Source organism: Zonotrichia albicollis, chromosome 11 (assembly GCF_047830755.1).
Source record: "Zonotrichia albicollis isolate bZonAlb1 chromosome 11, bZonAlb1.hap1, whole genome shotgun sequence".
NCBI classification, from domain to species: domain Eukaryota; kingdom Metazoa; phylum Chordata; class Aves; order Passeriformes; family Passerellidae; genus Zonotrichia; species Zonotrichia albicollis.
Window position 1 is genome coordinate 16,038,123 of NC_133829.1, and position 14,715 is coordinate 16,052,837.

A 14,715-nucleotide genomic window follows, 5' to 3' on the forward strand; every position below is an offset into this window, starting at 1 on the left:
TTACCAACCTTATATGAAGATCAGCAAGCCACAACAGTTTAAGTAGAATATTAGTGAAGTTATCATGGGGTGGAAAAGTAGATTTTGGGGTTTTTGGTATGGGGATTCAAGAGGCAAGATGGAGGGAACTGGGTGTGTCCAGCCTTTCTTCTTCTTCTTCTTCTTGGCCTCCATCTTCTGCTGTGATGTTGGCACTTACAGATTGGTTTAGAGTAGAAGCTCACTGTCTAACATGGGTGATGGGTATTGGAAAGCAATTGTAAACATTGTACACGTGGTTTTTAGTATAAAGACATAACACAGCCCCAGGGCCAGGCAGAGTGCCTCTGGTGCCTCTGACTGTCTTGCTGAGCTGATCTCAGCAGGACAGGAGAAAGAATTTTATAGATAAGAAACAATGAACAACCTTGAGACCAAGAAATGAAGAGCTCTGACTCCTTCTTCAACTGCTGGGCTGGGAAAAGAGACTTTGCAACTTTTCTGGGAGTCACTCTGACAAGCTGGAGACCCCAACAGGTGATCCTATAAATGACCAGGTAACCAACAAAGATCTTCAGGAGTAGCTACATGGGAACCATCCTCAGTCAGGACTTGGGTCTTTGATAGGCCCATTGAAGTCCCATTTTACAGAATGGAAGTGCACTTCAGGAAGCCCTTAACCCCTTTGAAATGTCCTTTCATGCATTTATTCTCCCATTCTCAGACAAGGAAGAGGCAAACAGGGAAGTACTGAAGACTGCAGGATTTTAAGGTTACTCTAACCCAAAATAGTAGTACATGCATCAGGGAAATTAATTCAGTCACCACATTGGTACTTTAGCTTATTAGCCAAGCTAGAAATATGGGTTCTATTTTACAAACCATCACTACTTTATGCTGTTTCATTATCTATACTGAACATTTTAGTTTATGTATTTACCAAAATAAACTCAATTTTTTTTATACTGGAACATGCTTTTAGCACACAAACTAAGTTCCTTCCTTCTTTTTTTAAATGTATGTTTTCAAGGTTAACTGGGTGTTTCAGTACTTTGACACAAAAATTGCTTCCAAAAATTCCTTTGGTTGAATTACAGATAATTAAAGCCAGCTCTGGGGTTGGTTCAACCACTGTGATTGTCAAAGTGATTCTTACAGCTTTGGGAAGGGATGAAAGGAAGCAGCTCCTCTAGACAAAGGACTCTCCTTCTATCAACTTCAGTATGTGACAAACAATATTTTAAGCAAGCACACGGTCTCCTAGACCCAAGTGTTAAATGCAGCACCTCTGGCCTCAGCTGCTCCTCACTGATGCACCTTCAGCAGGGCAGCCACAATCCCCTGCCTGACAAGGATGTGCCCCAAAGGACCACAACCATTTCCAAAGGAAATTTTCTCCAGAAGAATTAATGCAGTGGCACATGCAAGGACTCAATGACACAAAACTTAAATACACACATACACATATATACACACATATATGTCTGGTGCAAAGGATGGAGAGGCAGCAACAGGGATACCCAGACTAAAGACATGCTGGCTTTTCTGAGTAGAAACTAATCTCAGGTGAAAAGACAAAAGATTGTACAGACTCTAAGTAATGCTAAACAGCAATGTAAAAGGAATATAGAACTCAATTTTTAAATTATAAAATTCAGCTTTTTTGAAAGGAAAAGAACAGCTGTGTAGACATGGATTCTTACACAGCTGAAGCTCTTAATTCATTCTAGGAGGAAGATACCTCCAAAATTAAATTAAAGGTAGTTCAATGTTCTTCTATACTTGCTGTATCATTAGTTGTTGGATCCAGTTGCTCAAACTCTATCAAGAAGGGGTTTACCTGAGGGTGTAGTGTTTCTGTTTATATATACATACACACATACACATATATAAATACAAACTCAGTTGCTGAGACACCTGAAAACACCATAGAAGAACAGCAGCTGAAGACATCTGCTGATTACAGAATCTGCCTTCTATCCATCTACAGATCTTTTGGTCTTAATATCTTTTATCATACAGCAGGAGATTTAAGCCCTTACCATTTCTGCTCTGCCTCCACTTGCCACCCAAACCTAGAAAATCATAGGTAAAATATTCATATAAAGATCAGCCACACAAAAGCCCAGCTAATATAGAGACTATCCCCACAATTTGCATTTCAAATGTTGAAGGTTACAGCCATATCTACTAGGACATATTTAATCTTTTATCACTACTGCACAAGCTGATTGATGTACAGTGAGATGATGCCTAAACTTGAGAACTCTTCATTTATTTCAGAAATAATTCTGCCATGTTCATTACACCTTTCCACACAAAGCATCCAAGCCATATCTATATATCTACATACAAGATTTGAGAGTTCTCAGTTCCAAATCAATAGCAGAACACCAACTTCAGCAGAGCCCAAAGCTGAGGAAATGCACACAAGCACTGATCCTCTTACACACATTGCCACTGTTTGGATCCTCACCACAACCCTTCTGTCTGCAGTTTCAACCACAAACAGCCACCAGAGGCCTCTCCCACTGGGGAGCATCAAACATCTTCAGTGACAACACAATCGATAAAACTGCAGCAGCTCCTAGGACAGGGGACAGCAAAAGGCACAAAATACCAAAAAACCCCAACTAACACTTCTACACCAGGTTAAACAGAAGGTATAAAATGCCAGAAGTTGTCATGTTTCATTTTCCCAATGGGTCTTCTTAGAAGACAACAACAATGTTAAATGGAATAGCACCTGCCCATTTGATAGAAGTTTAAAGGGTCAAAATTAAGGAAGTTTTTGATAATGTGAATTTATCTTAATTGAAAGGATTTTTCAAAATACCACTTTAAAAAATGAAGGAAAGGTTAGCAATGGGACCATTTTGGTTTCTTATTTCATATTATTTCCCACCTATGTCCAACAGTCAAAATGGGAGAAACTGGACTGTCTGTCAAAACCACCATAAAATAATGACAAATAATAGAATTTATAGAAGAGAAACATTATTAGTAAAAATTCTTTGCAAGACTAAGCAGTTTCACACTTCCTAACTTAATTAACAGAAATTACAGTAATTTATGAAAAGAATAGTCATAATTTAACAGTAACCTGGAAAAGAAAATCCCAGACAAAAGACCACAGCACGAACACATATTCCAGCTGTTTAGGTAAGGCACAGTTGTGCTGAGAAAAAAGATCTTTTGAAAGGTAAGAGTGACATGAACATTAAATAGGTTTCACAGCATTTAACACTGGACTGCCCTGCTTGCTCATTTTTGGGTTTTTTCACCTCTGCTTTGCAAACAAGTAACCTGAGCCATACAGATCCATACATCATTGTCAAGAGTGCTGAAATGAAGACTTTTCACTCAGGCCATGTTGTGTCCCCATCCTAAAGCAGATCCAGCAGCCCGATTAAAACGCTGAACGGTATCTAACCCCCAAAAGATGTGATAATGACACAAATACGCTTCTGTTCTTTCAGTCACAAAAGTTCAAAATGCTAATTTAATTACAATGCAAGGTTGGCTGACTTTCTTAAACCAAAAAATTCTACAGAAAGTTTCCTGAGCAGGAAGACAGTTCAGTAACAAAATGTTAAATTGTGTTAGACCAACGAGAGATTTGGAAGCCTCTGAGCTACTGTTCAGTTCTCAAAGCTGCTTTCAATGAAATGTATTTGTACACTAATCTCAATAGCAATTTGGCTGTGTCTGATTACAGCAGAGAATGAGATGCATAGGATAAGGAAAAAGTTTACTTAAATTGATATATGAATTTTTTTACAGTGATTAGATAATCATTTCCAGAATGTGTTGAGTTTCCAGCCATGTTTAATACGAAAACAAAGTCATCTCTTTAACATTTCTTTTATAATGTATTCTGACTTCTCTTAATGCTTGTGATAAATTCCATTGCCAAAGCATGAGTGATTTTTATTAAATGACAAGGGTATTTCTAAAAATCTACTGGAAAATCACAATAAAATGTGAACCAGATGCACAAGCTATTACAAATCCAGGTTATTTGAAACTGGAAGTGTCTTACAGTGACATCCCAACCAGACATTGCTTACACTCGACCACCAATCACTTTCTTAACAAAGGGAGAATGAGAAGTGATAACTATCACTGCAGAAAGGGAGCAAAGTGTAATTAAGCCACTTAACAGCAAGCAAATGAATGTAAAAAAGGCTGAACTACAACAGTGCCACCTACAGTAAAGGACATTAATGGGAAAAAGAAATCAATCAGTGCTTACTCACAAAAATAACAAAAGCAGAACTCAATTAACAAAGTCTGATTTCACCACATAGCTGAGCTCTAATAATATAATGTACAGCATGACAATTTTATAGAATTTAAAAATTAGTCCTTGCTCAAGGTGAAAGCATTTTCTTAAATATAAATACATATGCCCTCAGCTTTCCTATCTAAAAGCCTATACAAAATGCAAATGAAGCTCTAATTCCTCATTTACCTCTCATATTTCTAAAATATAAGAAAAGCCAGCTAGAAGGCAGGCAGGCACAGAGAGCTGGGGCATTACCTTGCACTCCACCACGCTCTGGTCTGACTCGCAGGTGACGTAGATCTCATCGACGGCGCGCCGCAGGTTGTCGAACAGGAAGGCCCAGTAGCGAGCCCGCAGATCCACCTTGCGAGGCTGCCTGGCCTTCGTCGGGCTTTTGTCAAAGCTTTTGTCTCCAGCTCCTGCTGCTGCTAATTTACAGTCCAAGGTACTGCTCTGAAAACAACAAGGTCCAAGGGGAAAGGAGAACAAAAACAGAAGTGTGGGAAGGAGTTGGGTTTCTGTGCAACACACCTTTCACCAGCAAACTGAAACATCTGCAAACAAGAATGGCTTCACTGAAGACAACATCATTGCACTCACTTGAGGTTTTTGACACACACTTTCTTAAATATAGGCAGCACTTATGATCAACTAGATTCTGTTCCTTTGACAGTTTTTCTGTTCCTTTGACAGTTATAATCTTTGCATTCCACACAGTATGAGATACTCTGCCTCTCAGCACACTGGAAAGATACATTTTCTAATTACATATCCTGTATTACTTTTTCTGACAGATGTGCATATCCAGAGGTGAAAATAGCATTTTACTAAAAAACATACCAGCAATATTCCACCACAGGGAAATTCTATACCAAGACATTACATTCTTAAACCCTCATGGTAAAACATGTTAATGCCAGTGAAATGCACCCTAAAACACAGATTTAACTGAGCCAGTACTGCTTTGCTGCACGGGTGCAGGGGACAGCCAACATGTGTGAAACCCAGGGCACCAGGAATATTTCTCTGTCTGCTCTGGGGTGTCCTGATCCCCAGGGGAGCACTGACTTTGACTCTCATTCCTGGAGAAAGTTTCCTAGACTCCAAGATAGACTAGAATCCACAAAAGTGTGACATAGATTGTACAGAGTAGTGCAGGTGTATCACTTGGTGAGAAATTTAGGTTTTGGGATTTTTAAAATGTGAACCAGAGAGTTGTGGGTGGAAGCCAGATGGAGGGCACAGTGTGTTGTCCTGGGTTTCTGCTTCTTCTTCCTTCTTCTTGATAGGTTTGGGTGGCACTTTGTAATTGGGCAGAAAAGTCTGCACTGGGGGCTCTTTGGGATCAGTTATCGGGTTAAAAGGGAAAATAATCCAGGTGTCAGTTCTTAATTGGATAGTTTAGTCTTAAAAGCCCTTGTAACAAGAGATTGTTGGCCATTTTGTGCCTTCTAATGAAAAGCTGGACTCACAGTAGTGAGACTGTTTTACTGACAAGAAATAAACACTTGATTCCAACACAAATTACTGTCTCAAGTGCCTTCAATCCAGACCCAGAAAAACCAATGACTGGTACCCCCACAAACATGCCAGTGCTTATGCTCTCATCTGCTTTTGTGGGGAGATGCTACTTTTTCTGTAAGTTGCAGAAGAATGGGCACTGATTTACTGCAATCACACCAACATCTCTGCTACCCTTCCATACATCTCCAAGTGCTTCAGCTGTACTCCAGATAACCCCAGTTAATGTATGCATGAGAGTCATGCTCAGAAAGATGCATGGCATAAACAACCAATGAAAAGCAATTGCAGAAGGGTTTCATATTTTTTCTTCCATTACATAAGTCACCTTTTAACAAACTGCTAGGAAAAAAGATGCTCCTAGGCTGAGGGCTTGTGTAAAAACATTTAAAGCAAAGCTTATATTCTGGCTAATTTATAGCTCCTTGAAACTACTGTTTATAATGAAGCAAGCTCAACTCCAGAATCATAAATAGCTACATTAAAATAACAGTGCTACCTGTTGCTGTCTGTATTTATAAAATGTGACCTCAGGAAAGGGATCAGGTTTAGTCATTCAGATAATACTGCTGATAAAAAGGATCAGTTGTTTTGGAATGGGAAACCTGCATAATTGCTACTCTTTGAAAGATACATGTTCAAACCTATCTTTAAAAGACAATGTCACTGAAAATGTTTTGATATTTAGCAACAAATGTATCCATCTGCTGTATTTGGCATCCATTTATCTTCTCCCTTATATGTCAGCCATATTTTAATGGGAAAAACACCTTGTGTAGGCTCTGTAAGCCACAGCAGTTCCATCATTATGCTGTAAGCAGACTTTCAGGGTCTCAGTAAAACCCAAACAACATTTACAGCTACCAATGGTCCAGCAGAACACCTTGGAAAGGACAAAAGCCTCTGATTTCTTGTAGACACTATCACACAAGCAGGCTAGCATTAAATCAGCATTAAAAAGTATTTTAACTTGCAGCAATAGTTCAAACCTTCAAGTGCAGAAGATGCAAAGCTGATGCACCTTTGAAGTTAACAGACATGGAAACACCACTTCTTACATGCCAAGTAGCCCAGCATGGATGATGAAAGTGGTCTTAAACTGAATCTCTTGGTGGTTTTTATTTTGTTTCTTTTCCTCCTAATAGTTTCAGTAACTTGCCTTGGAATTGTGGAAAGTATGCAATGTATATTTATACTCCTGGGATGCCAAAATTTATTGAATGTTTATTTGCCAGCACCCTACTGAAAGGAAGATGAGGTTGGTAAGATCATATAAAACAGCTCTTGTAAGTTTATTTTCTTGAGATTAGTGGCCCATTTATATGTAAAGGAAAATTAAAAGTGAAAGCTCAACAAAACTAAGCCAAAACTGAAAAAGCCATCAATTACAGCAGTATCCAGAACATTTTTCTTTTTTCAAAAAAATAACATTTTCCATATGCTTTATTACCAAATTCTGACAGGCTGCCTCAAAACATTAAATGGCTTAAGCTGTACTAATGGCTAAATCCATAAATCAAAGAAAAACAGTGGTTTAAAATATTAAACATGAGGAAAGATTGAGGTATTGCTTTATTAATGTAATAAAGGTTGTCATTCACAGAGAGAAAAAAAACTGAATAAAAATAGGAGCAATATCTTCTTTACAAGTCTCATTCAAACTTGCTTTCCAGTCCTAACTCTGAAATTTTACTCACTTGGACTCTTCTCCAAATTAAGATATACTGACTTGAGCCACTAACACATGAGGTAAGAAATTTCCTTTGACTAGGAACTGGGAAGAAAGGCAGCCCTTGTATAAGCAGCAAACTTACAGCAAGACAATCCTGTATCATTGTATTGAACAGCACTTTCCTTAAAATAGCTTCAATGCCAATAAGTCAAGTGTGCAGGGGCTGGGAAGTGCCAAAAGAAAAGGCTGAGCAAGATAACCTAAATTCTGGCAATTTTAACTTCTGAATACTTGACTTTGAAATTCATATGCTTTGAAAATACAATGTATGCACAGTTTTAGAAAAGGATTAATCAGCCACCAATATACCAGTGATCTCACAGACAAACAGTGTTGTGTCATCTATTTTATGTCACAGTAAGAAATGAGCAGATACCTGTTTTGCAGTCTTGTGTGTTCCTTGAGTCACCCTTTTTGTTTTTCCCCCAGATTGCCATTTCGATTTTCCTGTGGGAGAAGCAAATGTTTTAATCAACAATAATGATTTTAATTAAATAGAGCACTCCAAAATGCACATATCTCATCTTGCAATGTACTGAGAGGGGCACAATCTCTGAGTTAAGAGTTTGGCAAATTTTATATTCAAAATATATATTCCACTGTTTAGAATGTGGATAATGCCAGAAAACACTAGAGAATGAAAAAAATACAAGAAAGGCAAGACACACAGAATTCATTAAACAAAGGTAAGCTTTGAGTTTTCAGTCCCTTTAAATTCATATAATTACAGTCTACATGTCAAACATTATTCTAGTTTTCTATATAATTTTTAAAAAGTCTGCTTTTGATTGATTGCTTAACCAGCTATTATAGAATTAAAACAAGAAATACATTTATTAGGAAAACCAAATGTAATTATTTAGTTCTTCTGGAGCTGTTCTGCCAAGAAAGATGGGAAAAAAACAGAACTTAGGTCAGGATTTAGTTCATCAACATTTAGATAGCCAAGGAAGAGAGAAAAACATTCACAGAACACAAGTCATCCTCCTTTAGACATGAAATCCCTTCTCAAACATACCTGTCTTCCTCCGCTGTTTATACAAAGTGACTTTAGCAGCTATGCTTCCAAAATCAGTTTAAATTCCCCCAGCCAGAGGGGGTGATTCCAGGTCTCAGTGCTGCACTGGTGGCAATCAACTGATTCAGAGTTATCTTTGCATAGAAAAATCTGTGTTAGCCTAGACCAACCTGATCTGTGTGCACTTAATCTTTGAGATTTGCTATAGGGTAATGTAAAAAGAATTATTCCTCCAAGTATCTAAACTTGCTCAACACAGAAATCATAGGATCCAGTTACCAAAAATGTAAGCAAGTTAAGGCAAAACAGTGACTATGGCCAGAGTTTTCTCTAGCAAAGATTACATCCAAAGAGAAGTTTCAAGATTATTTAGCTGGATGCAGCCAAGCAAAGCAATGCATTAGCTGAATACAGTCCTCTCTAGACCATGGAGATATGCTTAAATTTCAGAATTGTCCAGTTGAGTTTTTAACAGTTGAGGCCAAATTCCCAAATGCAGCCCAGCTGTTTTACATTGCTCTGGTTATGTAAAGTAGCTGCAAACCTGTCTTAATCAAGCAGTGGTACAGATGGTTTGCACAGCTGGTTTGGATCATTGGCTATTCCAGGCAACAAGGCTTTTAATTTAATACAAATTAAAATTTATTTGCTTGATAATTAATTTCTAAAATGCTACATTAGCCAAAAAAACAGATATAAACTAATATATTGAACTCAATTTAGCAGCATTTAGGGGAAAAAAATCATTCAGGCACTACCTGTATAAAACCTTCCTAGTCACTAAAAAGCTTGAACTGGGGAACAGTTCCATGGCAGACTTCTGATAACAGAACTATTTCAATCTTCTGATTGAAATCTCTCTTCTGATGTGATTTACATTCTGCAAAGACAAGGTTTTGAAGGCAATGGCAGACAGGACTTGCACAGTGAAAAGGTTTGCCACAAATAAGGGTTCACTAAAATTAAAAAGGGGCAGAGAACACATCAAGTTGCAGACTTTTTAGATTCTATAAAATCCAGAATAACAATTCATCATCTAAGATCTGTAAAAATGTCTGAGCAAGTCATTGCATTTCAGCAGCAGCCCCATTTTCAAGCTTTCTTGTTCCTTTCCTTGTTCATTATTTTACAATAATGGCTCTGGCAATGAGAAGATTATTTCTGCTTTTGTCTCTCTATACTCCCAAGCAGTGGCAGCAGTGCCCAATGGCTGTTTGTATGTTCAGGGTGACTGGTGTGTAACTGGTGTGTAACTGGTGTGTAACTGGTGTGTAACTGGTGTGTAGCTACACCATGCTGGCACTGCTAAGAGAGGCCCAGACTTCACTGACACCTGAAGGGCACCCCTTGCTAGCAACTGACTGAATTGTAAGGAGAGAACAATGGTGACCCAACAAGATCATATCCTTTAGTTATTAAGTTGCCCATGTGAAATATATAAAGTATCAAAGTTCTGCAGCATTGGAGGGGCTACAGTCATATTTTACACTAGAAGTCCATTTCCTCCCTGTCAGCTGTTTAAATATGAAGCACACAGGGCTTATGATTTGTGAAGTCTTCCTGTCCAAAAAGCAGAGGTGCCAATACCTGCCAAAAACCCCCAGTGATAACCTATTTTCAAAAGCTATCTTTTACCTAACAACCTCACTAACCATCCTGCTCACCTCTCTCTTTGGGATAGTTTTACTGCTATGGGAAATGTGGGAATTGCCTGCACATTTAGGAGTTAATTGCTGCCTTCATTTCTGTCCTGGCTATGGCAGAATTCAACTGCACACATTGTTTCAATGCCTTTGACACTGCTCATCATCACACCCTCAGCAGAAATGGTAATTTTATACTGAGGAAGCACACTGAAGTTTCTCATCCTATTATGAACCCCACCTTAAAAGTCTGTAGAGCAGCAGTAGATGCTATTTTTTAACTGTACAGTGCTAAGGATCTGGAGAAATGACTGCCTTCAAGCACAGATGTAACCAAAATTCTCCATGTTTTCCCACCTCTACATTGAATTACAGCAATATATTTTGCACAAAATTAATTTTATAAATTACTGTAAGGGTCTCACCCAGAATATAATGGCCCTGTATTCACCTACCTGCACTAGACTGGATTCCCATTCATTCCAGTGAAATTCAAGGCTTGGAACTGATGAGCCTTTAAGAGTCCCCTTCCCTCCACACTTATTTTCTGCAGCAGTCTCCTGCTAAAACAGTGGAATATGCTGCAAGCTCCCCAAAGTGTGCCAGGTACCTTTCAACCACTAAAATATGTTTCCTTACCCTGAAATGCTTAATCTGCAAATGAATTCTGTATGGCAAGAGCCCAAAGGATTTTAAACAAATAGGGAATAGGAAGAGAACAGTCACAAATACCAGATTTTCCAATTTTTCTACACATCTCAAAGTTCCAAAGGTATCTTACCATCTATTAACATTTACATGTCAAGCCTCTGCAATTTTTAACTGTTGCTAATTTGTGTGTAGTTGCTTATCTGCATTCAGTGCCTCAAACTTAATTCTAGGCATGTGAAATAATTACAAAGGAAAAAATTCTGAAACCCTCCATTGGAATTATCACAGCCTTCCAAGGTGGGCAAAAGCAATGTGACTGCAATTGGTGACTGCTGGCTGCAGGTTTGGAATGCAAATTCCATTCTGGAGACAGAAGACCAGAAGAGTGAGTATTTCTGTTTCAAGGCTCCTCCTGAGACACCAAGCTGACAATAGGGTTGATTAGTTTATCCAGCAGAATCTGCTGTGTACTACTGAATTCTGTGAAGGAGTATTTGAATTTCAGTGGTTGGAAAGTGTTACAGTCACTCTCTCTCCTAGACCATCACCATTGTGTCTGGGATTCTGTCATGGCATTGATCTGTATTCATAATTAGAATTTCAGATCTGACATAACTGGGGCACACACTGCTCCAAAACACACAACAGACCTATCACCTGCCAGTCCAGAAATCTCTTTCCTTTTTAAGGAAATACTGCTTACTGGCTGGAACTAGGTATTTACAGAATGGAATCAGGAGGTTTTGATTTCTCTTTTGTCTATGTATCCTATATAAATTACACAAGTCTTTCAGAGCAAGAGGAAAAAAATGGGAAGAAGAACACAAGCACACAATTTTTAAAGGAAATAGAAAAAGGAGACAAATGGAAAAGGTGAAGTCAGCATTTTAATTAATCAATCCTCTATAAAACCCTCTATAACCCTAGTAATAAAAAATGCTCATACCTTCACTGTGTCTGGAAAAAAAATCTCATTATGAATAACAGTATATAATTTAAAATGTTAAATCACACACTGGAGCTGCCAAATCAATACCTCTGAACATTATGAGCAGAAGAAACTGTCCAAACACAAAATTCTGCTTTGTACAGGAGAGTGACAGGATTGGCTCAGGCACCCTGAACCTTTGGCCTGATTTACACAACCCTTGAACAAGTCAGAACTGTGTTAATCCATAATGCTGCTGTGCCATCCCTCAGGGACACAGCACACATGGAGGGAGCAGTAAAACAGAACCAGAGCTCAGAGACACCAACACAAACACCCCCCATGCCAGGCAAGGGCCAAGAGAGAAAGGATTGGCTCTGCCAGGCTTTCACCAACCACAAGTTCCTTTTCACAGTGAAATCTTCCATCAGACAATAATTATCAGATCCTTTGCATTGTGCAAAAAGGTCAGCTTATAATTTAAGAAACATTAAAAAGAAAGCACCACTGACAAAGTTTAAAATCTACCATGGGGCTAATATGACCAAAAGAAGGAAATGAATACAGCTGCTTGGATTTTAATTACTGTACGTAACTACTATTCAATGAAAGCTAAAAATTCACTTTTACATTCATTTATCATGGTTTAGCAGAATTTGTTAGAGCAAACATTCATCTACAACTCAGAGACATTTTGAAGGAAAAGGCGTTAAAGTTTCTAAAATAATATTACAAGCAAGGTAGTATTCAAAAATAACAGACAGTGAATCAACCCACAAGTTGCTCAAAAATACTACTGGAAATACACAGCATGTTACCTTACCACACACACATTCACATCACTACCTTCCCCAGAACTGCAATTGGGAACCTGGAAATACTTTGGGCCCCAATTCTACTCTGCTTAAAGACAGTTGAAACTTTCCATCAGACACAGGGTGAATTATCTTGCACCTTAAGACATAACATTTGTTAGTAATGTCTTTTCCACTGGCAGAATCACAGAGCAGCTGAGTTGGAAGGAACCTCTAGAGATGGATTAACTCAACCTCCAGGCTGCCCAGAGCGATGTCCAGGGGGGTTTTGAGCATCTCTAAGGAAGATGATGCCCACAGTTTTTCAAGGCAACTGGTTCCCATGTTCAACCACCTCCACAGCATAAAAAAATTTACTTTTAGACACTTAAAATCTGCAGCACCTGGACAGGAACATGCAGCTACAAGAATATTTGAGATGAAGTTCTCAAAACCAGCATTCAGACATCTGGAACAGCTTGAGTAGGATAAAAATAAAAGTCAGTTCCTGGCTCCTTAAGTCATCATACCACAAGAGAGTATTACAACAGTAATAAAACTGTTCTGAGGACTTGCATTACAGAAAGCTGTCCCCACATATCCCCTTCTTTAGAGAGTCTTCATTGGCATTTACCAAAGCTGAAGTGATCCCAAAAGAAACTTCCAAGTTTCTTTGTTTTACAACACAGAGAGGAATTTGTTAGATTGTTCTAAGTCATCCCTACAATTCTGAATTCCCCAGTTACAAGAGAGCACTTTAGGACAACATCATTGTGTTACACAACTATCTTGACACCATCAGCAGAAGGAAACAGTCTTAGATGTCACTTGCAGATAAATTAAAACAGTTTTGAATCTGCCACTGGAAGGTTTTACATAGTGATCTACCAGCTGCAAGGCACATTTTGTCAAAAAACTTCTAAATTACAGTACGTACGCTAAACAGAATATTTTTAATAGAGAAATTTTATGTAAGGAAAATATTTCCAGATGAGGAACTCCAGCTGACAGAGGGATGGAAGTGCAAAGAGCTGGAGGACTGTTAAACACATACCATCATCCTCCTTGTTTTCCAGGGGGACACTCCAGGCTATCAGGTTCCTTGCTGTCCGTCCCTCCTCTGCCACTATTTTCCTCACCTTGTCATGGCTGTTGGAGCGTTGGAAAGAAGCCTGAAAACAAGAAATACATGGATGGGCACATAAGAAAGAGAAATCTTTGGTTTGACATGTTGATTTCATCCAGTATGTGGTTACACCATCCAACATGGTGCTGAATTTTCCTCAAATATCTGAAACAGGTGGATGCATTCCTTTTCATTGCCATTCTTCTGCACAGAAGCAGATTTACTCATCAGCATGGCATGGGTACCTTCAGACCACATCACTTTCATTTAATTGCTTGGCAATGCTGCTGGGACATCACAGCAGACTTCACCAATGTTTTAATTACCCTGTGTCAATTAGAACTAATTATACAAGCTAAAGGCAGCATGAGACCAAAATACACTTTGTGTTGGCTGATTGGTGAGAGCCTGGAGAAAGGCATGAGCTGTATGGGAACCATCTGAAGCATGAATAAAATCCCAGCTCTCTCACTGAGAAGACAAGAACCTAGAAAGTATTTCCTGGCAACTGTGCTGGGCTGTTACTGCAAAGCTGCAACCACTCAAAGACAGAATAAGAGACCCTGGGATGCTCTCCATTTACCTAATAAACAGTTCTTTGCACTTGGGAGGTGCACCATCACAAGACATCTGAAACCAAGTACATTAGAAGTATTTGTATCAACTGACAGATGTCAATCAGATAAAATCTTGCCTCTTCTACAGTATAGGAAAGTTAATCCTCAAAAAATAACTTGCAACAAAGCCAAACAATGTACAGTGATGATACACTTAAGTACCACGATAGCACAAACCTGCTGACCAGGTTAGCTTTAAACACTGGCCAACTTAACCATAAAGGAGTTAAACAAACCTAAGAATTACTTTAGGCACAAACAGACTGATTTTCTATAGAACTCATCAGGAGGTACATTTTTCCTCTTTTCATTTTTACCATCATATGGCTCAAGCCTGCAACCACTTCTACATCCTTAGAAAGAAAATACAGTAAAGTTACACTAAAAACAAATATAGAAGATGAGTGGCTAGAATTTT

The 14,715-nt window shown here is 38.6% G+C and overlaps 1 protein-coding gene across 2 annotated transcripts in view; it reads right to left on the reverse strand.

The window, feature by feature from the left end:
- The window catches only part of SCAPER (S-phase cyclin A associated protein in the ER), a 135,777-nt gene that overhangs the window by 117,705 nt on the left and 3,357 nt on the right, over positions 1 to 14,715 (reverse strand). For both annotated transcript variants that reach the window (XM_074549526.1, XM_074549525.1), the window contains exons 3-5: positions 13,609 to 13,726; positions 7,897 to 7,967; positions 4,523 to 4,720 (exon numbers count right to left, since the gene is read on the reverse strand). In XM_074549526.1, the coding sequence (XP_074405627.1) occupies positions 4,523 to 4,720; positions 7,897 to 7,967; positions 13,609 to 13,726 (387 nt within the window). The remainder of the gene's footprint in view (positions 1 to 4,522; positions 4,721 to 7,896; positions 7,968 to 13,608; positions 13,727 to 14,715) is intronic.